The 25,177-nt window shown below is 42.9% G+C and overlaps 1 protein-coding gene across 2 annotated transcripts in view; it reads left to right on the top strand.

Annotated features, from left to right (window-relative positions):
• The first annotated feature begins 10,923 nt into the window (after window positions 1–10,923).
• Window positions 10,924–25,177, top strand: part of LOC105542145 (cytochrome P450 2B6) — a 27,623-nt gene continuing 13,369 nt past the window's right edge. For both annotated transcript variants that reach the window (XR_001006426.1, XM_011983548.1), the window contains exons 1-3: window positions 10,924–11,114; window positions 22,184–22,346; window positions 22,480–22,629. Coding sequence is in view for 1 of the 2 variants with exons in the window: in XM_011983548.1 (XP_011838938.1) it covers window positions 10,944–11,114; window positions 22,184–22,346; window positions 22,480–22,629 (484 nt within the window). In the remaining variant the exon portion in view is untranslated. The remainder of the gene's footprint in view (window positions 11,115–22,183; window positions 22,347–22,479; window positions 22,630–25,177) is intronic.

Below are 25,177 nucleotides of genomic sequence, written 5' to 3'. Positions count from 1 at the left end.
ATCTTGAAATGTTGCTGAATTTGTTTATCAGATGTAAGAATTTTTTCGTGGAGTCTTTAGTCTTTTCTAGAACTAAGATCATGCTGTTAGCAAAGAGAGACAAATTGATTTTCTCTTTTTCAATTTGGATACCCTTTATTTTTTTTCTCTTGCCTGATTGCTCTGTCTAGGACTTCCAGCACTATGTTGAACAGGAGTGATGAAAGTGGTCATTCTCGTCTTGTTCCAGTTCTTTCAGAGAAGTTTTCAGTTTTTCCTCATTTAGTGTGATGTTATCTGTGAGTTTGTCATATGTAGCCTTTATTCTGTTGAGGTATGTTCCTTCTATTTTGTTGAGAGTTTTTGTCATGAAGGGATGTTGCATTTTATCAAATACTTTTTCTGTGTCTATTGAGATGATCATATGGGTTTCGTCCATCATTCTGGTGACGTGATGTGTGATGTATATTGATTTACATATGTTGAGCCATTCTTGCATTCCTGGGATAAATTCCATTTGATTATGGTGTAATCATACAATAATTTTCAATGTATTGTTGCATTTGGTTTGTGTATTAGTCCATTTTCACATTGCTATAAATAAATACCTGAGACTGGGTAATTTATAAAGAAATTAGGTTTAGTTGACTGATGGTTTCACAGGTTGTATAGGAAGTATGATGATGGAACCTGCTCATCTTCTGAGGAGGCCTTAGAAAACTTCTACTCATGGCAGAAGGCAAATCGGGAGCAGGTGTCTTCACATGGTCAGAGCAGAAGGAAGAGAAAGAGGAGGGATGTGCTACACAGTTTTAAAAAGCCAGCTATCATGAGAACTCACTCACTACACAGTACCAAGGAGGGATGGTGCTAAGCCATGAGAGACCACCCCCATGATCCACTGGGGATCCATGATGGATCCATGATCCATCCCAGCAGGCTGCACCTCCAACACTGGGGATTACAATTCACTATGAGATTTGGGTGAGAACACAGATCCAAATCACAGCAGTTTGCTAATATTTTGTTGAAGATTTTTTAGTCTATGTTCAACAGGAATATTGGCTTATAGTTTTCTGTTTTGTTCTTGTGTCTGATTTTGGTATCAGGGTAATATTGGCCTCAGGATGAGTTAGGAAGATTTTCCTTCTCTTCATCTTTTTGAAAAAGTTTGAGGAGAATTGGTGTTAGTTCTTTGTAATATTGGTAGAATTCAGCCATGAAGTCATCAAGTCCTGGAATTTTCTTTGTTGGGATAGTTTTTATTATTAATTCAAACTCATTTCTCATCGTTGACCTTTTTAGGTTTTCTGTTTCTTTCTGATTCAAACTCTGTGGATTGTATGTATCCAGGAATTTATCCATTTCCTCTAGACTCTCCAGTTTGTTAGTATATAAGTGTTCGTAATAGCCTCTGATGATCTTTTATATTTATGGTATCAGTTGCAATGTCTCTTTTTTATTTCTGAATTTAGTTATTTGGGTCTTCTGTCTTTTCATTCTCTGTTAGTCTAGCTCATGGCTGATTTATCATTTTTTCAAAAAACATTTTTCAGTTCATTGATCCTTTGTATTGTTTCTTTAGTCTCTATTGTGTTCAGTTCTGCCCTGATGTTTATTCTTTCATTCTACTAATTTTGAGTTTGGTTTGTTCTTGCTTTTCTAGTTCCTTGAGGTGCATGATGAGATGGTTTATTTGAAATCTTTCTACTTTTTTGATGTAGGCATTCATTACTATAAGCTTTCCTCTTATTACTGCTTTTGCTGTATCCCACAGGTTTTCCTGTATTTTGTTTCCATTTTCATTCATTTCAATACATTTCTTGATTTTCTTCTTCATTTCTCCTGTGACCCAGTTGTCACTCAGGAGCATGTCAATTTCCTTGTATTTTCACAATTTCCAAAGTTTCTCTTGTTATTGCTTTAATGTTAATCCATTATGGCCTATGAAGATACTCGATATGTTTTTGATTTTCAAAAATATGTTGAGACTTGTTTTGTGGTCTAACATATGATCTATCCTGGAGAATATTTCATGTGCTTATGAGAAGAATGTGTATTCTGTACCTGTTGGGTAAAATGTCCTGTAAATATCTGTTAGATTCATATGTTCTATGGTGCAATGTAAATCCCATGTTTTATTGTTGATATTCTGTCTAGATGATCTGCCTAATGCTGAGAGTGGAATGTTGAAGTCCCAACTATAATTGTGTTGGAGTCTATCTCTCCCTTCAGATCTAATAGCATTTGCCTTATATATCTGTGTGCTTCAGTGATGGGTGCATATATGTTTAAAATTGTTATAACTTCTTGCTGAATTGATCCTTTTATCATTATGTAATGACCTCCTTTGTCTCTTTTTACAGTTTTTGACTTAAAGTGTGTTTCCTTTATAGCCATAGCTATTCCTGCTCACTTTAGGTTTTCATTTGCATGGAGTATCTTTTCTCATTTCTTTACTTTCAGTATATGTGTCTTTAAAGGTGAGATGAGATTCTTGTAGGCAGCATATAGTTGGGTCATGCTTTTAAAAATCCATTCAGCCAGTCTGTTTCTTTTAAGTGGAAAGTTTAATCCATTTAATTCAAGGTTACTATTGATATGTGAGAGATTAATCCTGTCATAGTATTAGTTGGCTTCTTTATATATGTATATCCTTTGTTCCTTTCTTTCTCTCTTATTGTTTATCATTGTGGTTTTGAGAGACAGGACTAGCTGGATTTCCAGATCTGTTACTATCCAAGGGGTCCTAGGACAGGCAGTCACTAGGTACTTCTCCCAGCCACTAAGTTGTGACTGGGGAACTTTACCCTTTTCACATGCCATTCTAATTATGTCTGAATGCCCCACTCCTTTGTTAGGCAGAGACATCTTAGCAAAATCAGGGGCCATTATACACTAGAATTAGGAGAAGGAAAAAGGGTAAATATATATACCGACTCTAAGTCTGCTTACCTAGTCCTCCATGCCCACGCAGCAATATGGAGAGAAAGGGAATTTCTAACTTCTGAGGGAACACCTATTGAACATCAGGAAGCCATTAGGAATTATTATTGGCTGTACAGAAACCTGAAGAGGGGGCAGTCTTACACTGCTGGGGTCATCAGAAAGGAAAGGAAAGGGAAATAGAAGGAAACCACCAAGCGTATGTTGAAGCCTAAAGAGCCACAAGGTGCGACCCTCCATTAGAAATGCTTATAGAAGGACCCCTAGTATGAGGTAATCCCCTCCGGGAAACCAAGCCCCAGTACTCAGCAGAAGAAATAAAATGATGAACCTCACAAGGACATAGTTGCCTCCCCTCAGGATGTCTAGCCACCGAAGTAGGAAAAATACTTTTGCCTGCAGCTAACCAATGGAAATTACTTAAAACCCTTCCTTCATCAAACCTTTCACTTAGGCATCGATAGCACCCATCAGATGACCAAATCATTATTTACTGGACCAGGCCTTTTCAAAACTATTGAGCAGATAGTCAGGGCCTGTGAAGTATGCCAAAGAAATAATCCCCTGCACTTCAGGCCAGACATTTCAATCCCTGTATTTTTAACCTCTTTGTTAAGTTTGTCTCTTCCAGAATTGAAGCTGTAAAAACACAAATCATTCTTCAAATGGAGCCACAGATGCAGTCCATCACTAAGATCTACCATGGACCCCCAGACTGGCCTGCTAGCCCATACTCTGATGTTGATGACATCAAAGTCACCCCTCCCAAGGAAATCTCAACTACATGACCCCTTCTATGCCCCAGTTCAGCAGAAAGTAGTTACTGTGATCATCAGCCAACCTCCCCAACAGCACTTGGGTTTTCCTGTTGAGATGGGGTACTGAGAGACAGGACTAGCTGGATATCCTAGGCTGACTAAGAATTCCTAAGCCTAGCTGGGGAAGGTGACGACAACCACCTTTAAACACGGGTCTTGCAACTCAGCTCACACCCAACCAATCAGGTAGTAAAGAGGTCTCACTGAAACACCAATTAGGCTAAAAGTAGGAGGTAAAGAAATAGTCGAATCATCTAACATCTGAGAGCACAGGGGGAGGGACAATGCTTAGGATATAAATCCCAGGCATTTGAGCCATGGGTGGGCAACCCCTTTTGGGTCCTCTCCCATTGTATGGGAGCTCTGTTTTCACTCTATTAAATCTTGGAAATGCACACTGTTCTGGTCCATGTTTGTTCCAGCTTGAGCTGAGCTTTTTGCTCACTGTCCACCACTGCTGAATGCCACCCGGAGACCCGCTGCTGACTACCATCCCTCCGGATCTAGCAGGGTGTCGGCTGTGCTCCTGATCCAGCGAGGTGCCCATTGCCCCTCCCGATCAGGCTAAAAGCTCACCTTTGTTCCTCCATGGCTAAGTACCCAGGTTCATCCTAATCGAGCTGAACACTAGTCTCTAGGTTCCACGGTTATCTTCCACGACCCATGGCTTCTAATAGAGCTATAACACTCACTGCATGGCCCAAGGTTCCATTCCTTGGAATCTATGAGGCCAAGAACCCCAGGTCAGAGAACAAAAGGCTTGCAGCCATCTTGGAAGTGGCCTGCCCCATCTTGGGAGTGGCCCGCCACCATCGTGGGAGCTCTAAGAACAAACACTCACCCCCATAACGTTTTGGTGGGTTATTTTGTTTTTGCTGTCATGCTACCATTTGAGTCCGTTCTCTTCCTCATTTGTATGTTTTCTGTACCAATGGGTTTTACTTTTTGTGTGCTTCCTTATGGTAGATATCCTCCTTTTGCTTCTATGTGTAAGACTCCTTTAATCTTTTCTTGTAGGTCTGGTTTAGTGATGATAAATTTACTCAGATTTTATTTGTTTGGGTACGACTTTATTTCCTTTTCACTTATAAAGCATAACTTTCCTGGGTACAGTATCTTGCAGATAGTTTTGTTTTTCTATCAGCATATTAAATGTATGATTCCATTTTCTCCTGGCCTGTAAGGTTTCTGCTGACAAATCCACTGTTGATGGGCTCTTTATAGATGGCTAAATGCTTTTCCCTCATCGTTTTTAGAATTTGCTCTTAATCTTTGAGTTTAAGCAGTCTGACTACAATGTGCCATGGAGAAGAACTTTTTGCATTGTAACTACCTACAAATCACTAAAATCATTATGTCTAGATGTCTAAATCTCTTGGCAGACTTTAGAAGGATTTAGCTATTTTTCATTAAATAGGTTTTCTATCCCTTTGGTTTTCTTTTTGCCTTCTGGCATAGTGAAAATTTGAATACTTGGTTGCTTTTTGGTGGTGTATATATCAGGTATGCTTTGCGCATTGTTTCTTATATGTTTTTTCTGACTATTTCAAAAGACCCATCTTCAGGTTCTGCAATTCTTAATTTTGTTTGATCTAGTCTATCATTGAAGCTTTTGAATTTGTTTTGTATTTAATTCAATGAATTCTTCAGTTCCAGAATTTCTGTTTGGTTCTTTTTTTTATGACAGTGATCTGTTTGGTAAATTTCTCACTCATATTCTGAATTGTTTTTCTGACTTTTTTGTTTCTTGTTTTTTGTTTTTTCCTTCTCTTGTATTTCACTGAGCTTTTTAAATATCATTATTTTGAATTTTAAGGCATTTTATGGATTATTTCTTCTTCCTCCTCCTCCTCCTTCTTCTCCTCCTCTTCTTCTTCTTCTTCTTTTTCTTCTTCCTCCTCCTCTTCTTCTGTCTTCTTCTTTCTTTCTTTTTTTGAGATTGAGTCTCACTCTGTAGCCTAGGCTGGAGGGCAGTGGTGCAATCTCAGCTCACTGCAACCTTCACCTCCCAGGTTCAAGCAGTTCTAATGCCTCAGCTTCCCAAGTAACTGGGATTACAGGTGCGCACCATCACACCTGGCTAATTTTGTATTTTTAATAGAGGTGAGGTTTCACCACGTTGGCCAGGCTGGTCTCAAACTCCTGACCTCGAGTGATCCACCCACCTCAGCCTCCCACAGTGCTGGGATTACAGGTGTGAGCTACCATGTTTGGCCTAGATTTATTTTTCATTAGACTCTCTGGCTGGAGAATTACTGTGTTCTTTTGAGGGTGTCGTGTTTTCTTGCTTTTGCATGTTTCTTGTGTCTTTATATTGATATCTGTGCATCTGGGATCATGGTTGCTTCTTTTAATTTTTTGAATCTGCTTTCGTAGGGAAGGACTTTTTCCTGAAGATATGTCTATGGTGTTGCTTGGGTTGGGCACTTTGACTTTGATTCTGAGTGCATGCATTAGTGTGGTTCCCATATGATTTCTTCCTCCATAAAAAGTGTCAGTAGTGTGTCAGTGGTGTCTGTGATTTCCTCATTGGCTTAGGGTGTGGTTGTTAGTGGAAGCCGTGGTAAAGTTTTTCTGAGATGGGGGCATTAGGTGGACCAAGGGATGGCAGCAGCATGCTGAGTATGCGTGTCCTTGGGTTCCAGGGTAGCATACACTGGCAATGGTGTTAGTGGATCTAGGTGGGCCAACTCTTGGGCCTCTAGGTGACTTTCTCGGGTTCTGACAGTGGAATGGAGGGCTGCGCTGGTAGGTAGGTCCTCAGACCCCTGCGTGGTTGACATAGAATGAGCAGTAACAGTGGAAGGATAATCTTCTAGCTCCAAAATGGTCCATGCTGGTGTTGGTGGTGGTGTAATGAACTGGATAGGCCAGTCGCCAGGCCTGCTGGTGGCACATGCAGGTGGGTGCCAGCCATGGTGGTAGCAGCGTGTTGGGTGGGCCCATCTCCTCCCTGGGAGGAGCCGTCAGGTGCCGAGTACTTTGGTACTTTGATACTCAACTGCCAAAGGTGGTGGATGGAGCAGGGCGATCCCCAGCACCCCATATGACATGCTTGGGCACTAGTGGAGTAGACCTTGGCTGGGGGGCCTGTCCTCAGACCTCTCAATGGTGTGTGGGCACTGACTACAGTAGGCAGGAGTGGCTGATCCCCGGGTCCTCAGCAGATGCTCTGCAGGGCCTCCTGAGGAGGGCAGGATTGCTCTCAGTGGCTATGGAGCATCACTTCACCCACAGGTGGGAGTCATAAACCTCTTAGCAATTTTCAAGTAATTGCTTTTCAATTAATTTATAGTTAACACAATACATTGTTATTAACTATAGTCACTATTTATGTAATAGATCTCCTGAACTTATTCCTCCTAACTGACATTTTGTATCCTTTGATCAACATCTCCTCACCCTCTCCACCAACTCCTGGTAACCCCCATTCTACTCTTTGCTTCTGTGGGTTAAACTTTTTAATACTCCACATATAAGGGAGATCATGCAGTATATATATTTCTGTGCCTGACTTATTTCACTTAATGTAACGGGGTCCAGTTTCACCCCTGCTGTTGCAAAGGACAGGATTTTCTTCTTTCTTAAGACTGAATAGTATTAGAGGGGGTGTGTGTATGTGTGTGTGTGTGTGTGTGTGTGTGCATGCATGCATGGTACATTTTCTTTATCCATTCATTCACCTGTTGATACACACTTAGGTTGATTGAATATCTTGGCAGGGTGAGTATGCTACAATAAACATGGGATGCAGATAGCTCATGGAGGACTTTGAGTAACTTGAGTAAATAAACATTCTTTAAAAAGGAGAAAGATCTCAAATCAATGATATTAGCTTCCACTTGAAAAAAAAGAAGGAAAATAAACCCCAAAGGTGATAAAAGAAACAAATTCTAAAAATTACAGAAGAAATCAATGAAATATAAAACAGAGAAACAACAAGGAAAATCAATGAAACCAGACACTTATTCTTTGTGAAGATTAATAAAATTGATAAAGAAAAAAATAGAAAATACATCATTTACCAATATCAGGAAAGAGAGTTGAAATCATTATAGATTCTATAAATATTTAAATAATAATAAGGGAATATTAATAAAACCTTGGCAAAAAAAATTGGCAATTTAGATGATTTGAATAAATTCCTCAGAAGACACAAACCACAAAAACTCACTAAGGGAGAAATAGATAGCCTAAACAGCCCTATAGTTATTTTCAAACTGAATGAGTACTTAAAAACTTTTCTACAAAGAAAACTCTAGGCCCATATGACTTCACTAGTGAGTTCTATCAAACATTTATGAAAAGAACATTATCTAGTCTATAAAATCTCAGAAAATTAAACAGGACGTGAAATTTTCCATCTCATTCTCTGAGGCCAATATCACACTGATCTCAAAGCCAAGCAAAGATATTCCAAAAAGGAAAACTACGGACCAATACCCTCATGAACATAGATTTAAAAATACTAAACAAAATTTTGGCAAATTAAATCTAACAATATAAAACAAGTGTACTACCTTGTGGGATAAACACAATGGAAGTGGGTTTAACAAGGGATGCAAGGTTGGTTTAATATCTGATAATCAATTAAGGGAACTCAGCATATTAATAAGCATATATATATATATTCATTATAATACAGACATGAAAAACACTTGATAGAAATCCAACATCCATTCCTGATTTAAAATTATCAGCGAGCTAGAAATAAACAGAATTTCTTACCCTGACTAAAGGCATCTAGAAAAAAGTCTGCAGCCAACATCATACTTAAAGGTGAAAGACTTAATGCTTTCCCTCTAAGATTGGGAGCAAGTAATGAATGGCTGTTCTTACCACCCTGATTCAAAATTGCACTGGAGGTTCTATCTATTATTCCACTCTCTAGGTCCATGTGTATACATTGTTTAGCACCCACTTTCGAATGAGAACATGTGATACTGACTTTCTGTCCTGGCTTGTTTCCCTTAAGATAATCACCTCCAGTTGTATCTATGTTGCTATAAAAGACAAGATTTTATTCCTTTTTATGGCTAAATAGTATTCAACGGTGTATATATACCACATTGTATTTAACCACTCATCTGTTGATTCCCTATCTTTGCTATTGTAAATAGTATTTGGACCACATTTCAAGTACTTAATTAGTGGCCGCATGCAGCAAGTGACTACCATATTGGACAATGTAGCCCTAACCCACTGTACGACCTTGGGTAAGACTTGCAAACTGTCACTGCTTCAGTCTCTCCATCTATAAAATGGGCAAGGCAACCATACCTCCTAAAAGGGTAAAGACTAAGTTACTGTGCGTAAAGCCCTTCATGCCTCCCCATTGGTGCTTCACCCTGGGGTTGGAATGAGGACGCAATCTTGGCATCAGATGACACAGCACAGCAAGACCTAGGTCCTTGGGTCAGGAAAGTCCGTGCTGGCACCTCTCTAGGGTCAGGAAAGTACAGCTTCCACCTCTTAAAAATCAGGACTGTTCGTCTGCTTTTCCTGGATCAAAGTAACTTCGGGGTCAGCGCCCTGGATCCAGCAAAGGGTTTGCTTAACATTGCAAGAAAGATGTTGCCTTATGGTCAAAAGTCAGGTCTAGGATGAGACAGGGAGACATGGGCACATTCACACCCAAATTTTGCAAATACGGACTGACCCTGTCAGAGGCTGTGTGGGTGCAGGCTCACAGTGAAGATGGAGACAAACGGGAGTCCAGTAGACGTCAATCAAACTGGACCCAGTTTCTGCACACCTGGAGCTCAAGAGTCTCCGGGGGGAAAACAGAGACACAAAGTTAGAGAGAGACAGAGCCAGAGAAATTTCCTGCACTGTGAAGATAATCAGAGGCAGGGAAGAAACTCCTCAGCACTAGTTAGGGTGATCAGAGACCAAGGGGACCTGATCGCTGCACCTGCCAGTCTCAGTTTCTGTCTCCCTCCAGCTGACCACCTCTTCCTCTGAGACTCACCAGTTCTGCATCTGTTGCCCCTCATTCTGTTTCTCCCATCACTTCCACCTGTGGCTGTCACAGAAGGGCGGATGAAGGAGGGGACATTGGAGGTAGACCCTGAGCTTCTGCAGGCTTCCAAAGAGAGGGGCTAGGAGACGCACCAACACACAAGCACAAATATGCCAGCACACAGAGATACACACAATTGGTTTGCATATTGCTAGGTTATAGTTTGCTGTGCTATAAAGGCAGTGGGCCAAATTTGATTGAATTGAACAATTCCTTCTTTTCTTCAGCTTCTCTTTTTTCTTTCTTTCTTTCTTTCTTTCTTTCTTTTTCTTTTTCTTTCTTTTTCTTTTCTTTGAGATAGAATATTGCTCTACCACCCAGGCTGGAGTGCAGTGGCATAATCTCAGCTCACTGCAGCCTCCGCCTCCCAGGTTCAAGTGATTCTCTTGCCTCAGTCTCCCAAGTAGCTGAGATTAAACATGCCCACCACCACGCCTGGCTAATTTTTGTATTTTTAGAAGAGACAGGGTGTTGCCATGTTGGCTAGGCTGGTCTCGAACTCCTGACCTCAAGTGATGTGCCCACCTCAGTTTCCCAAAGTGCTGGGATTACAGGCATGAGCCACCGCACCCAGTCAGCCTCTCGATTTTGAACATACACTACCACAACCTCCACAACACACAAATGTAAATGCACTTTCATATATGAAACTGTATAAATACAAGGAACGTCCACACATGCAAGGATATACACATAAGCACCCCCAGATTCAACCACAGAAACACACACCAGCACATTTGCATAAATTCAAGCACCCGTTTACATACAAAAACCATGTAAGCACATACAGGGATGCAAGCAGGCATGGATGAATGTACACAAGCATAAACAAACAGGCAAAGCTAAGTAAAAAAGTGCATGCTCACCCATGTTTACAAAAATACACATACACATACCCATACACCCACACATTCACATGCTCAGGTGGACTTTGATAACTCTACCACTGTATCTCTGCCAACATCTAGAGAGTGGGTGAGGGATAGGGATCAGGTCTCTGGGTTGCCCAACATGTCGTGTGGGTTCCCTAATACCTTTTTCTAAGTTAATGCTCCTGGACAATGATGAAAAGGGAGGCGGGGAATGGATGAAATTTCATAGCTGGGTGGAGAGGCAGGTTCAGGATAAAAGGCCCAGTTGGAGGCTGCAGTGGGGTGCAGGGCAGTCACACCGGAACCATGGAGCTCAGCATCCTCCTCTTCCTTGCACTCCTTACAGGCCTCCTGCTACTCCTGGTTCAGCGCCACCCTAACGCCCATGGCCGCCTCCCACCAGGTCCCCGCCCTCTGCCCCTTTTGGGGAACCTTCTGCAGATGGACAGAAGAGGCCTGCTCAGATCCTTTCTGAGGGTAAGGCACAGATGAATGGGGTCTGAGGGTGGGCTGCTTCTTGCCTCTGTACTCGGGGATCCTTCACCAAACAGACTGAGGCAGACTTCCTGAGTCAGGGGTGGCACGGGGAGGGATGGTGAGTACGGAGCATAGTGAAGCATGATGGGTGCTGTTATTAGGAGAGAAACATCAGTCAAATTAAATTTCGCAGAGTTTATTTGAGCAAAGAGGTGACTCATGAATTGGACAACTCTTTAAACAAGGAGAGACACCACACGGCAGAATGGGCAAACAGTATTTACAGGCAGGAAAAGGAGGTGACATGTAGAAACAGCCTGATTGGCCACAGATCACAGCTTGCTTTACTTGGTCACAATCTGAGCAGTTTGCACCTGTGGTGGACTGAAAGCCCAGCTGCTCTGATTAGCCAACACTTAGCTACTTGTCACAAGAATATATTCCTTTGGGCTGGGCACAGTGGCTCATGCCTGTAACCCCAGCATTTTGGGAGGCCGAGGCGGGCCTGAGGTCAGGAGTTCAAAACCAGCCTGGCCAACATGGAGAAACCCTGTCTCTACAAAAATTAGCTGGGCATGGTGGTGCGTGCCTGTAATTCCAGCTACCCAGGATGCTGAGGCAGAGGAATCACTTGAATCCAGCAAGTGGAGGTTGCACTGAGACGAGATGTTTCCACTACATTCCAGCCTGGGTGACAGAGGGAAAAAAAAAAAAAAAAAAAGAGAGAGAATATAGTCCCAAATTAGGTTGCAGTTCACTGTATACAGAGAGAGCTTGAGGTCAAATTTAATTTAATTAAACAATTCTCCCCTTTTGGTCAGCCTCAAAATTTTGAGACTGACCAAAACCTTGGGCATCAACATTACTTCTCTCACCATCATAATGGACTTGTTTGCTCTTAGTATGGAATTCACAATGGACAAGACCAAAGTAGTTGAGTGATTCTTTATGTTTTCTTCATGGTTTTGTTATTCATACTGTAATGAGACCATTGGATGTACAAAGAATGGCTGCATATGAGCATTTAAGACTCCTTTTTTTTTTTTGAGACAGGGTCTCACTCTGTCACCCAGGCTGGAGTGCTGTGTCACGATCACAGCTCACTGTAGCCTTGAACTCTCAAGGCTCAGGCAATCCTCCTGCCTCAGCCCCCAAGTAGCTGAAACTGCAGGTGCATGCCATCACGCCCAGCTACTTTCTGTATTTTTTGTAGAGACAGGGTTTTTCCATGTTGTCCAGACTGGTCTCAAACTCCTGGGCTCAAGCAATCCACCTGCCTTGGCCTCCCAAAGTGGTTGGATTACAGGGGAGTGGTTGGATTGCACCGGCCAAGACTCTTGAGAAAATACAACACATCAGGGAGACTGTTATGATGGCTCTCAGGAGGGTAATACAAAGAAAATGAAGTCTGTACCTTACCAGGAGTCTCCATGAACCAAACTGATCAACATCGAATAATTCAAAGCTCAGGCAATAAACATAGTTCAATAGTATTAGAGTCTGATTGGTCACAGACTTTGTTCAGGGCATGATGGTGATTAAGGACCAGAGCTTGCTATAAAATAACTTGATTTAAAGAGGCATTCATTTGTAGTTGGCCTGGTAACACATATCATAGTATCCTGGAGACCTACTAGAAGAAACATTAAGAGTAGGAAACCTTGGGATAGTCAGGCTTGCTGTGTTAGTCCGTTCTCACACTGTTATAAAGAGATACATGAGACTGGGTAATTTACAAAGAAAAGGGATGTAACTGACTCACAAGTACCTTCTTCACAAAGTGGCAGTAGAGAGAGAAGGGGGGAAGAGCCTCTTATAAAACCATCAGATCTTGTGAGAACTCACTCACTATCACAAGGACAGCATAGGAGAAACCGCCCCCAGGATCCAGTTACCTCCTACTAGGTCCTTCCCTCCACACCTGGGGATTACAATTCAAGATGAGATTTGGGTGAGGACACCCAAACCATATCACTTGCCATCACTATTCAGGATGCTTGCAAATCACCTGTTAGCTGCACCTGTAAACACGTATCTTCTCTTCCCCCTGAGAAATGTCCTTAGTGTATTTGGTGACAGTGTCTAGAGAAACAGCAGTGTCAGCCACATTTTAAATTAAGTTATATGTACTAGTGAATTCACGGGAAAGGTAAGAGCAATATTCGGTTTTGTTCAGCACCGTACACAAGCCTCCAAGATGGGCAAGGAGGAGATCTAAAATTGCGTGATGTTCCATTAAGCATTTTTGTTGAACACAAATGTTCTCATCCCCTTTTTTGAGAGTGGCTTCTACCCATCTGAACTCCCTGGTGGTTCAACTGGCTACAAAATCTAATGTATAGATTAGCCTCAGATTCCATACAACTGTCACCCCCAATACTACCAAGAGTGAGCCCCCAGGAACCCCATTGGAACCTTTTCTCAGCAGTAATTTCAGTTATTGACTGTTTTGGCTTTTAACTGTGGGAAGTATCAGGGAACTCTCAGGGAAACAATTTGGAAAGCAGCAGTGAGCTAGGACACATAGCAAGTTCTGGACCAGTGAGGAGAAAGAACAGAGTAAGCAAACCTCCGCAGACTCAAGGTAGGCACTTGGGTTTGAAAAGAGGGTCACCTACTGGCATCAGAGCAGAGGTCAGTTAAGTTTGTTTACCCATAAGTCTGTATAGCTCCTGAACAAGATGGGAAACTTAGTTTTTTTGTGGTCTTTTTCTAGCATGCTGCAAGGGTGCATAGCCACATTTAGTTGGAAAGAGACTTTACTGTATTTACTTATTTATTTATTTATTATAGAGTTGGGGTCTTGCTATGTTGACCAGACAGTTCTTGAACTCTTAGCTTCAAGCGATCCTCCCATCTCAATCTCCCAAAGTGCTGGGATTACAAGCATGAGCCACCACGCCTGGCCACTTTATCATATTTAATCCAGTAACATTACACACGCAATTACCCATACCCACATAGGTTATCCCCAGGTCCTGCATACGGGATGCCTGGAAGCACAATATGCCTTTTTCAGCCATCATTCAGATACATTTTCTATATTTGGTAGTGATTATGTTCTTAGTTAGTTAATAATGTTATTAAATACTGTTATTATATTATATTACCTAACTAAGAACATAATCAACACCAAATATTTCCAGTGAGTGCAAAAAAGCAAGTGGCAATGATGTCTGGAATATCAAGATATGGCTTTCCACTCCTCCGTTGGGGTTTCAGGGTGATTCCCATTGGGAACACAAAGAGGCATTGGCACCTGTGAAATTATTTCCTGATTTTGGGGCATTGACTCACAAACTCAACAATTGCTTGTTTTTTCTTTTTGTTTTCGTTTTTGTTTTGTTTTTGTTTTTGTTTTTTGCTAGAGTATAAGCCTTTGCTAAAGCCATTCACAGATTATAGTCCTATGGATTTTCTTGTAAGGAAAGGAAAAGGGTCAGGACAGCAAGAGAACAGGGAAGAAAAGATAAAAGATAATGCTTTCACGATAGAAGAGAAATCTTGATCCACAATCTCGGAAAAACTGTCCACATATAGGATGCCAACTGCATCTGGGGAGAAACTTCCCCCGACAGCTTTGCCTTAAGGTCTCCGACAGACATGCAGTTCTAGGAGTCTAGAAGGGTCCTTTTCAATGGAGAGATGTGGATCCAAGATCTGAGACCCTGAAGTTTTGCTATAGAGAAGAACTTGGCACTATCCTTTGCCATGGAGTACAAGGACAGTCTTAGAAGAACTTGGTATGGTCCCTTTCAATGGAGTTCAAGGACAGTTTCTCTGGTGACATTTCCAAAGAGCCCAACCGGTAAATTCTAGATCATGAAAGGTCTGGTTGTCATCAACTGATGGGTCATCAACGACTCCTTTTACCTGGCAAAAACGTGCTTTGGCATAATGCATTAAAGCCTTGCATTATTGAGTCATATCAGAGTTTATGAGCGGAAGATACATGAGATTCTATTATTAGGGGCATAGGCCTTCCTATTACTATTTTACAAGAGATCAATCTATGTCTTTCCAGTAGGAGTGGATCTGATTGTCCTCAATCAATAATACCTTTGACCAAGGGACTCCAATCAATTCAGCATGCTTTGCCTAATGCCTTTTGTTTTACTGTTGCAGAACAATCAAAGACTGGAGAAACCGAAAAGGGTTCAGCAGAGTTTATTAAACTAAGGTGATTACTGGCTCAGCTGGACATACGTCCAGGAAGTCTGAGCCCTGAACAAAGGGCTTTTCCTCCTTGTAAACATCTTAAGGCGGGAACTACATGAGGCAGGAAGCAAGTTACAGAAGTGAGAAATAAAACAGTTAATGAACATTTCTTATATCTTGAGAAAGACATGTCTTTCAACCTAAACGTATCGGTCTTGTGACCCTGCAGCCATGCAGGAACTCACTGGGCCTGTAATAACCTTTGAGGAATATGGAGTTGGGGAGTATAGATAAGGTCCACTGTCCACAGAGAGAAGACAGGTTGTCAATAGTCTCTTTTAACTTGAGTGTAAGGTGCAGTCACACTTTGCAGCAACTTTAAGAGGATTTTAAAATTTCTGTTACTACTACTATTAGGTTATAACTGATTTCATTAATTCCTTATTCAATACCTTATTTAACTGTTTTACCACTTGTCTAGTGAAGCAAGTACCTCTATCACTGGAGAGTTCTCCAGGAATGCCCAGTAAGGAAATACATTTTCTAATAACATTTTAGCTATTGTTATGGCATTGATCTTTGTGCGTAGGAAACCTTTAATACAACCAGAAAACATGCAATGAAGGTGGCAGTGGAATTAACTCCATCTTCAAGTGTTCAAATGATCTACCAAGTGCTGGAAATAAATTGCTTGAGGTTTTTGTTGTCGTACTAGAATTATGGATTTGATAAACCAAATATTAGTTATAAACCACTTAGCAATCTTAGAAGAGTCGCCTCATCAATACTTTTTCATAATTTGGATCATTTTATCTCCTCTATGATGAGTCATGGAATGCAGAGCTTTTAGTAATGGAAATTTTAAGAACTCAGGAAGGACCAGGCGTCCATCCAGGGTCTCCATGAGTGCATGCTTCACACTGGAGTTGCAGCCTCTTAAGTACAAATTTTAATACCGTAAGTAGCAATTTATGCTTCTCTAATTCAGGTACATAATACTGGTTTATTAAATAGGTTATCACAGGTAATTTGATGGTGCCATTGCACTCCAGCCTGGGTAACGAATTGAGACTCTGTCTCTGAATTGGAACAAAGTGGGGGCACTGTCCTTGGAAGGGTGAGTGGGCATGAAGAGGGGTCTGGGTATGAGCCACAGGTGTAGAATTTCACTCTTCTCTGCCATCCTCTGTTACATCCTTGGGTACCTGCCTGCCACTGAAAGAATGAGGTAAAACAGGTGGTGACACGAATCAAATAGATTTTGCTGTGCCAATGAGAGACAGCAGAGAAGCCCATGTCAGTGCCAGGCCAGTGGAGGAGAGAGGAAGAACGGGAAAGGAGTCTGGGCAGGAAGTGCTTATCAACAATATACATAATGTCCTATAATGGTAACTGACACTTGCTCAGTGTTTTCCTGGCTTATCGCTGCTTACCATGCATGATTTTATGTTTAAATATGTACTTATTATTAGTAATCAATCAACCCACTTTCCAATGAGAGAATTAGAACACTGACGATACCTTCCAGCTTCTCTTCCCCTTACCCCCTCCCATGTTGACCATACTCCTGAATCTTAGGCTTGTTATCCTTTTGCTATTAATAGAGTTTTTTTTTTTTCTCGCCAATGGTCTTTTTTACTGATATCGAGTACAGAGTATATATGCCAATACTACTATGAATTTTAAAAGTATTTGCTTAGACAGAATACATGGACATACAAATGATGAATGTGATAATTGTCATACATATATATTTATCTTAGACATTTAGTTGAAACACGTGGTCTTTGGTTATTAGTCAGACACTGGCACTTTACCTGGAAGATACAAGGTAATTGGGTCATAGACTCTCAAATTATGGAACATTTAGATTTTTCAGGGAAATGCCATAGACGGAGCCAAGGAGTCTTGTAATTAGGTAAGATGTTGTTTGGGTGGCTCACCACCCAACTGGTCAACACTCAAAGACGTGGTGGCTTATACCTGTATTCCCAACACTTTGGGAGGCTGAAGTGAGAAGATCACTTGAAGCTAGAAGTTCAAAACAAGCCTGGGCAACCAAACAAGACCATATCTCTACAAAAAATTTTTAAAAATTTAGCCAGACATGGTTGCACGTGCCTGTAGTCCCAGCTACTTGGAAGACTGAGTCAGGAGGATCACTTGAGCCGTGCAGTATGAGGCTGCAGTGAGCTATGATCACATCACTGCACTCCAGCCTGGGCAACAGAGCAAGACCCTGTCTCTTAAAAATATATCATCTGCAGTGTGAGGAGTGATAACATTTAAGAAAGTGTGTATAGGTTTAAATTCTGGCCAAAGACATCCTACACAATGCACTGAACCTTATCTTTAAGGGTTTTTTCCAAGCTCTGCAGAGGCTACCTGGGCACCAATCATGCCTCTATTAACAGAAATTGCTGCTCCTTCTAGCTCTTGGTATCTCACTGCCCCCTTTCTTTATGAGAGCTGGTATGGTCATTGAATATACCAATCCTTTACAAATTCCGAAACAAGCAAAACTGTCAATGAAATTCGTGTTTGCCTAAAATGAGTTTTTGAAAGCATCTTTGTGGCTACCTTGTAAGCTCATAGAAAGTGGAGGCTTGTCAGGAATGATATTGAAGAAGTTTTTCATTTTAACTGTTTTAGAGACAGGGTCTCAGCCTGTTACCCAGGCTGGAGTGCAATGGCACAGTCATAGCTCACTGAATCCTTGACCTCCTGGGCTCAGGAGATTCTCCTGCCTTAGCCTCCAGAGTACCTGGGACTATAGGTATGACCCACTATGCCCCACTATTTATTTTTACTTTTGTAGAGACAGGTTTGGGGGAAGGTCTCACTATGTTGCCTAGGCTGGTCTCGAACTCCTGGCCTGAAGCAATCCTTCTGCCTCAACCTCCCAAAGCATTGGGAGAAGTTTTGAATAGACAGGTTTGACCCTCTCCCCTTCTTTCTTGCAGCAAAGATTTCCATTTTCTCACAGGGAGGACTTGGGACAAATAGTTTGTTTTGTTGTTGTTGTTGTTTCTTGAGGATGTGGGTGGGTCATTTTGGTTAATATCAATGCAAGAACAGTGTCTGTTCCTCATTATTGGGGTTCCTTAGCTATCCAGGCAGGCAGCAGCTCCCTTGAGAAGATTTCCTGAGCCCCAGGTTCCCACCATATGCTCTCATACACCAGCTGCGCCTCCTTACTGAGCCTATGTCCTTGACAGTGCTGCATTTACCTGTGAACCTGTGGCTGAGCTCTCCCTCACACTTCCAGACAAGGAAGGCCTGTGAGGTCTCAGCACAGTGCTGAACATAGTGCCTGGTACACAGTAGGCGTTTAGTAAATACGTGTCCGGGAACAAATGAAGGAGTCAGTGAGTGAAAGCTCCAAGCCTAACTCAGTGGAACTGGCAGTTGGCCGGGGTCTGCAAAGTGCTGCTTGGCCCCCAGTAGGGGGTCGCAGATCTGGGGATCCCTCCCCACCAAATAGAGCTGCATCACATAGGTGAAGGTCCCAAGTGCCTATTGTTTTCTTTTCATTGTTTCCACGTGTCACAAGACTATCACACTATTATGTGAATCAATGGGCTTAATTTTCTCACTACAGTAATGTGACTGGGAATTATCTGTGTTGTCATGGGGATTTTCCAGGTGTCATTTACAACTACCTGTGGACAAGGTGAGGTGCTGCCCTCATCTTAGAAGTAGGGATTGTGGCCAGGCACAGTAGCTCATGCCTGTAGTCTCAGTACTTTGGGAGGCTGAGGTGGGCGGATCACCTGAGGTCAGGAGTTCGAGACCAGCCTGATCAACATGGAGAAACCCCATCTGTACTAAAAAAACAGAAAACTAGCTGGGCGTTGTGGCACATGTCCGTAATCCCAGCTACTCAGGAGGCTGAGGCAGTGGAATTGCCTGATCCCAGGAGGCGGAGGTTGCCCTGAGCCGAGATTGTACCATTGCACTTCACCCTGGGAAACAAGAGTGAAACTCTATCTCAAAAAAAAAAGTAGGGATGGTGTGGCTTAGCCTGGGGAAAGCACTGGTCCAGTGTCACACAGATGGAAAAAGGGGAAACTGAGATCCAGCAGGAGGCCTGTCTCCAAAGCCCTCCTAGACTAAAGCTGCTTAACAATTTGTGGATGATGAAATCCTCTGAGAGTTTGATTAAAGCTATGGCCCCCTCTTTTCCAAATAGGCACATACATGTTTGCATAAAGTTATGAGGCTTCACAGACTCCCTAAAACTCTTTCATAAACCTTCCAAGGATTCTCTAGGTATTCATGACCGTCTATTATGATTGCATCTCTTGGGGGCGGGGTAAAGAGGGAGGGCATGAGCAAGTGTGTGTCAAGGATGAGGAAGCTGGCGCTGTTGCTTTTCCATTTCCCAATAAGCTTCCAGATTCCTTCTGGAGTCAGAAGGATGCGGGCTCGTGTCTCAGATTCAACTCTTATGCATTGAGTCACAGTTTTCTCTTCTGTCAGTTGAGATCATGACAATGAGAAGGTGTGCCCCTAAGGTGGTTGTGAGGATTAAATGGGATATTGCATACAGCTAGTATATAATAAGTGCTCATTAAATGGCAACTACCTTGATCCATTCATTCATTTATTCATGAATCCAATAACAATTCACCGGGCACTTTCTATGTACCAGGAAATATTCTAGGAATTGATGATGTGGCATCTTGGGCAAGACATACGAGGTCACTGTGCTCATGGACATTCTGTTGGCGGAGACAGATAAGCAAAAAATAAACAGATAAGGAAATGTTAGGTGGACAAGAGCTATGATTAAACTAAGCAGGGGGTTATTTCAGAAGGTGATGAGAACTACGTTAGGTTGAGTGGTTAAGGAAAGACTCCTTCTGCTTTGTTTCTGAGCAGGGACCAGGAAAGATTCAGGTGGAAGGCACCAGAAGGAGGCAGGGGTGGTTGCAAGAATTCTGAAGCAGGAAAAATCTCAGGGAACAACATGGAGGAATGAGTGGGAGGAGAAGTCAGAGAGGTAACGGGGCCACGTCATGTAGGACCATGTGAACCATCCGTGGAGACTTCAGATCTTATTCTCGGCAAAGTGGGAGTATTGGAGGCCTTGGTGAGCACAGGGATATTAATTATTTTACATTTTAGTGGGGTTACCCTGGCTTGTGGGGCACTGAAACAATTGTTAAGGGGTATAAGCACGTAAGCCTGGAGAGCAGTGAAGGGGCTTTGCTGAGATCAGTGCAAGTCATTTGTAAGTAAACTTAACCATTTTCATAATTTTTATGTCAAGTTTTTATTAAAGTTGAACATCACCATAAAAAGTGTACAGCTCAATGAATTTTCACAAACTAAACACACTCATGTAATTGACATGCTGACCAAGTAGCAAGAGTCCCCCGAAACCCTGCACCCTGTTCTTTTCTAGTCACTATCCGCCTACCGCCTTGATCATGGATTGATTTTATCTGTGTTTCAACTTCTTTTGTTTGTTTGTTTGTTTGTGAGATAGAGTCTTGCTCTGTCACCCAGGCTGGAATGTAGTGGCACAATCTCAGCTCACTGCAACCTCCACCTCCCTGGGCTCAAACAATTTTCTTGTCTCAGCCTCCCAAGTAGCTGGGACTACTACAGGCAAGGGCCACCATGCCTGGCTAATTTTTGTATTTTTAGTAGAGACGGGGTTTCACCATGTTGGTCAGGCTGGACTTGAACTCCTGACATTTTGATCAGCCTGCCTCGGCCTCCCAAAGTGCTGGGATTACAGATGTGAGTCACTGAGTCCAGCCCTGTGTTTGAACTTCATACACATAAGATTATGATACATGGACTCTTTTGTGTCTAATTGCTTCCACTCAAAATTATGCCTGTGAGTTTCAGCCACGTTATCGAGTGTAGCTGTAGTTTGTTCGTTTTCATTGCTGTATAATATTCTATTGTGTGAAACCCTCATTGTTTCTCTATATCTATGTTGATGAATATTTTATTAAGAAAGCTTCTGTGAATACTTTGTTCATTTTTTCGTGAACACAAGTACACATTTTTGCCGGGCATTTCCTGGGAGTGAAGTGGCTGGGTTCCTGGGTATCCATTTGTTCAGCTTCGGGAAAATACTGCCCAGCAGTTCCCCAAGTGGCTGCACACTAATCCCACCTTATCCACTGGAGATATTTTCTGAGACCCCCAGTGGATGCCTGAAACCCCACATAATACTGAACTCTATACATATTGACTTTTTCCTATGCCATCACATTATATAGGGAGGGTGGTATACACTGTGCAGACGTGGTGAACAAAGCATGATTCATGTCCTGGGTGGGACAAAGTGGATGGTGAGAGACATCATCATCCTCCTCAGAATGATGTACAACTTAAAACTTATGAATTATTTCTGGAATTTTCCATTTAATATTTTCAGACTGCAGTTAGATGTAGGTAACTGAAACTGCAAAAAGCAAAACCACAGTTCCTAAGAAGTATGGGATGGGGTGATATTCGTCGTATTTTAGCAACCATCTCTACTGTTTAGGGCACCAGCCAATCAGGGCAGAGCCTGGCTGGGCCACCCATTAACCTAAGCTTGTCCAACCGCCTTATTTTGTTGTTGTTGTTTTGTTTTAGTCTTTTAGCAGCCTGAAGCCATGGTTTTCAGTTTCTGTCTCTAGTGATACACAGAAAAGAAGGATGAGCAAGGGGCTTTATTGGCCCAACAAGAAACAGAAACTAAGAACCTATGACTGTATTCTCTCCCTTGGATACCATTAACCGTTAACCCTTAGTCGCTGGGTCCTGGCAGGGGAAAGGGCAGCCTGGGAAGGCGGATGTTGGGGAGGGGCTAATTACCAATCTCTTATGTAAGTATTTTGATAGTTTTACAACTGAGGTGTATGCTGACTAACAGCCACCCCGGGTGTGGATGTAATTGGCAGTTCCGAGAGAAATATGGGGACGTCTTCACAGTATACCTGGGACCGAGGCCCGTGGTCATGCTGTGTGGAGTAGAGGCCATACGGGAGGCCCTGGTGGACAACGCTGAGGCCTTCTCTGGCCGGGGAAAAATCGCCATCACTGACCCAGTATTCCAGGGATATGGTGAGGACCTCGGAGGCACTGGGAGGGGACGGGTGGGGGATGCATCAGGGAAGGGAGGATATGGGGGGAAGAAGGACTCAGAGCCTTCTTCCAACTTCCTATGCAACCAACCCACACCTTCCGTACACCCCAGGCGTTGTCTTCGCCAATGGAAACCGCTGGAAGGTGCTTCGGCGATTCTCTCTGACCACCATGAGGGACTTTGGGATGGGAAAGCGGAGTGTGGAGGAGCGGATTCAGGAGGAGGCTCAGTGTCTGATAGAGGAGCTTCGGAAATCCAAGGGTGAGTCCTGGGAGATGAATAGGAAAGAAAGACAACGAAACACTGAGAGATGCAGGTGCACGGGAATAGAAGGAGAGGTATATGTGGGCAGAGACAGAGACACATGAAACAGGAGACACGATCTGACAGAGGGATAGGGACAGAGAGGGAGAGAGACAGGGGAATAGAGAGGGTCGGGGATGGGCAGGAGAGAAACACAGAGAGCCAGGGAAAGAGAGAGATGCCAGGTGTATAATGTCCACGAATTGCTCAAAGAGGCTGGATGCGATGACTGTCACCTGTAATCCTAGTACTTTGGGAAGCTCAGGTGGGAAGATTGCTTGAGGCCAAGAGTTAGAGAACAGCCTGGGCAACATGATAAGATCCTGTCTGTACACAATATAGGAAAGAAATGAGCCAGGCATGGTGGTGTGTGCCTGTAGCCCCAGGTATTTAGGAGGCTACGGTGGGACTACAGGATCACTTGAACCCAGAAGGTTGAGGCTGCAGTGAGCTGTGATTGTGCCACTGCACTCCAGCCTGGACAACAGAGCAAGACCCTGTCTCAAACAAACAAACAAACAAATCCTCAGAGACATATATTTTCATAAATCAATTGTGTCTATCGAAGGCAAAGACAGAAGTTATGTAAAAGAAAGCAAAGAGAGAAAAGAAAAAACTACAGACATTTAACAAATAATGAATTGTGTTTTCCTCGCGCTGGGTGCAGTGCTGATGAATTGGCAGTGAGCAAACAGGCCAGGTGGGCTGTTCCGCCCTGGTGCAGCTGGAGGGGTCATGAAGGAAGCACTAGGTTGTTTCTGAGTTCTCCATAACTTGGTGTCTGTGGGAAACACAGGTGATGGGTCTGTGGCTAGCGCCTCCATCTCATTCATGGTAGGTGTTTCCCATCTCTCTTATCAAAATGTCTCAGGAGACTCTGGGACATAAATGCAGAGGGTGTGTGGGGAGGTAGAGACACAGGAGCTCTTGGAAAACAGGGACAAGAAGACTGAAGAGGAGGACAGGAAGAAACAGAGTGACACAGGGAGGAGGAAAGAGACAGATGGAGGGACCGAAACAAAGAAATATAGGTTGGGCATGGTGGCTGTTCATGCCTGTAATCCCAGAACTTTGGGAGTCTGAGGTGGGTGGATCACTTGAGGTCAGGAGTTCAAGACCAGCCTGGCCAACATGGTGAAACCCCATCTTGACTAAAAATACAAAAATTAGCCAGACTTGGTAGCATGTGCCTCTAATCCCAGCTACTCAGGAGGCTGAGACAGAAGAATTGCTTGAGCCTGGGAAATAGAGGTTGCAGTGAGCTGAGATCACACTACTGCACTCCAGCCTACATGACAGAGTGAGACTCTGTCTCCAAAAAAAAAAAAGTAGGAGGGAGACAAATATACACACAGAGAGACAGAAAGAAACAAAGACAAAGAAACTGAGGGAGAGAAAATTAGAGAGACAGACAGACAAGGCTCAGGAAAAGGTCTGCAGAGTAATGAGAGAAGAAGGCAAGTGGAACTCAGAGAGAGGCTGCGCCAACCTGATGTTTTTGGGTGCTCACACATCACCCTCCAGCTGGAGCCAGGGCTGAGCCTGGTGTATACAGGTATCAATTAACAAGTGCAGAACAATTCCCAGAAGACTGGCGAGCCCTATATGTGAAAAGAAGAGATGACTGGGGAGTAATAGGTAGGGGTAGAAAGATGGTTTTTTATTTTTTTTTAAATTAGAGACAGGGTCTCACTCTGTTACCCAGGTTGGAGTGCAGTGTCACCATCACAGCTCACTGCAGCCTCAAACTCCTGGGCCCAAGTGATCCTCCCACTCAGCACCCTGGATTCCTCCAACTGGGATGACAGGCATGTGCCACCATGTCTGGCTACATTTTTGTTTTTTTTTGTAGAGACAGGGTCTCCGTATGTTGCCCAGGCTGGTCTTGAATTCCTGATCCTTTTGTCTGAGGCTCCCAAAGTGCTGGGATTAGAAGTATGAGCCACTGTGCCCACCCAGAGCTTTTTGATTTATACAAGCAATTGATTGAACACCTACTCTGCCCAACCCCTACCCCTGGGATTTAACTGTATTCGCTCCCAGAGTCAGAGGTGGGGCCTGAGAGGAGGTGTAGAGTGAGAACCGGCTGCATAGACTCTATAGCTGCGTTGCCTGGGTCTAAATCCTGGCCTCAGTAATGAGTGACTGTGCAACTTTAGTCAAATTACTCAACCTCTCTGTCTGCCCATCTAAAAATTGGAGCTAATAATCAAATTGCATCTGCTTCATAATGTTGTAGAGAGAATTCAGTGGAATTATGTGTGAAGTGCTGGTACAGAATTAGCTGTTATGGTTATTCTTATGGTTATCATTACTGAGTGATGGCAGACAATCACACAGAGATGGGTGACAGCCTGATGTTCCCCAGGTCCTTCAGTCTGTGTCCTTGACCTGCTGCTTCTTCCTAGGAGCCCTCGTGGACCCCACCTTCCTCTTCCATTCCATTACCGCCAACATCATCTGCTCCATCGTCTTTGGAAAACGCTTCCACTACCAAGATCAAGAG

The sequence above is a fragment of the Mandrillus leucophaeus genome, unplaced genomic scaffold, assembly GCF_000951045.1.
Source record: "Mandrillus leucophaeus isolate KB7577 unplaced genomic scaffold, Mleu.le_1.0 Scaffold106, whole genome shotgun sequence".
NCBI classification, from domain to species: domain Eukaryota; kingdom Metazoa; phylum Chordata; class Mammalia; order Primates; family Cercopithecidae; genus Mandrillus; species Mandrillus leucophaeus.
The sequence above is the reverse complement of the archived record's forward strand: the minus strand, read 5'-3'. Positions and strand labels throughout refer to the sequence as shown.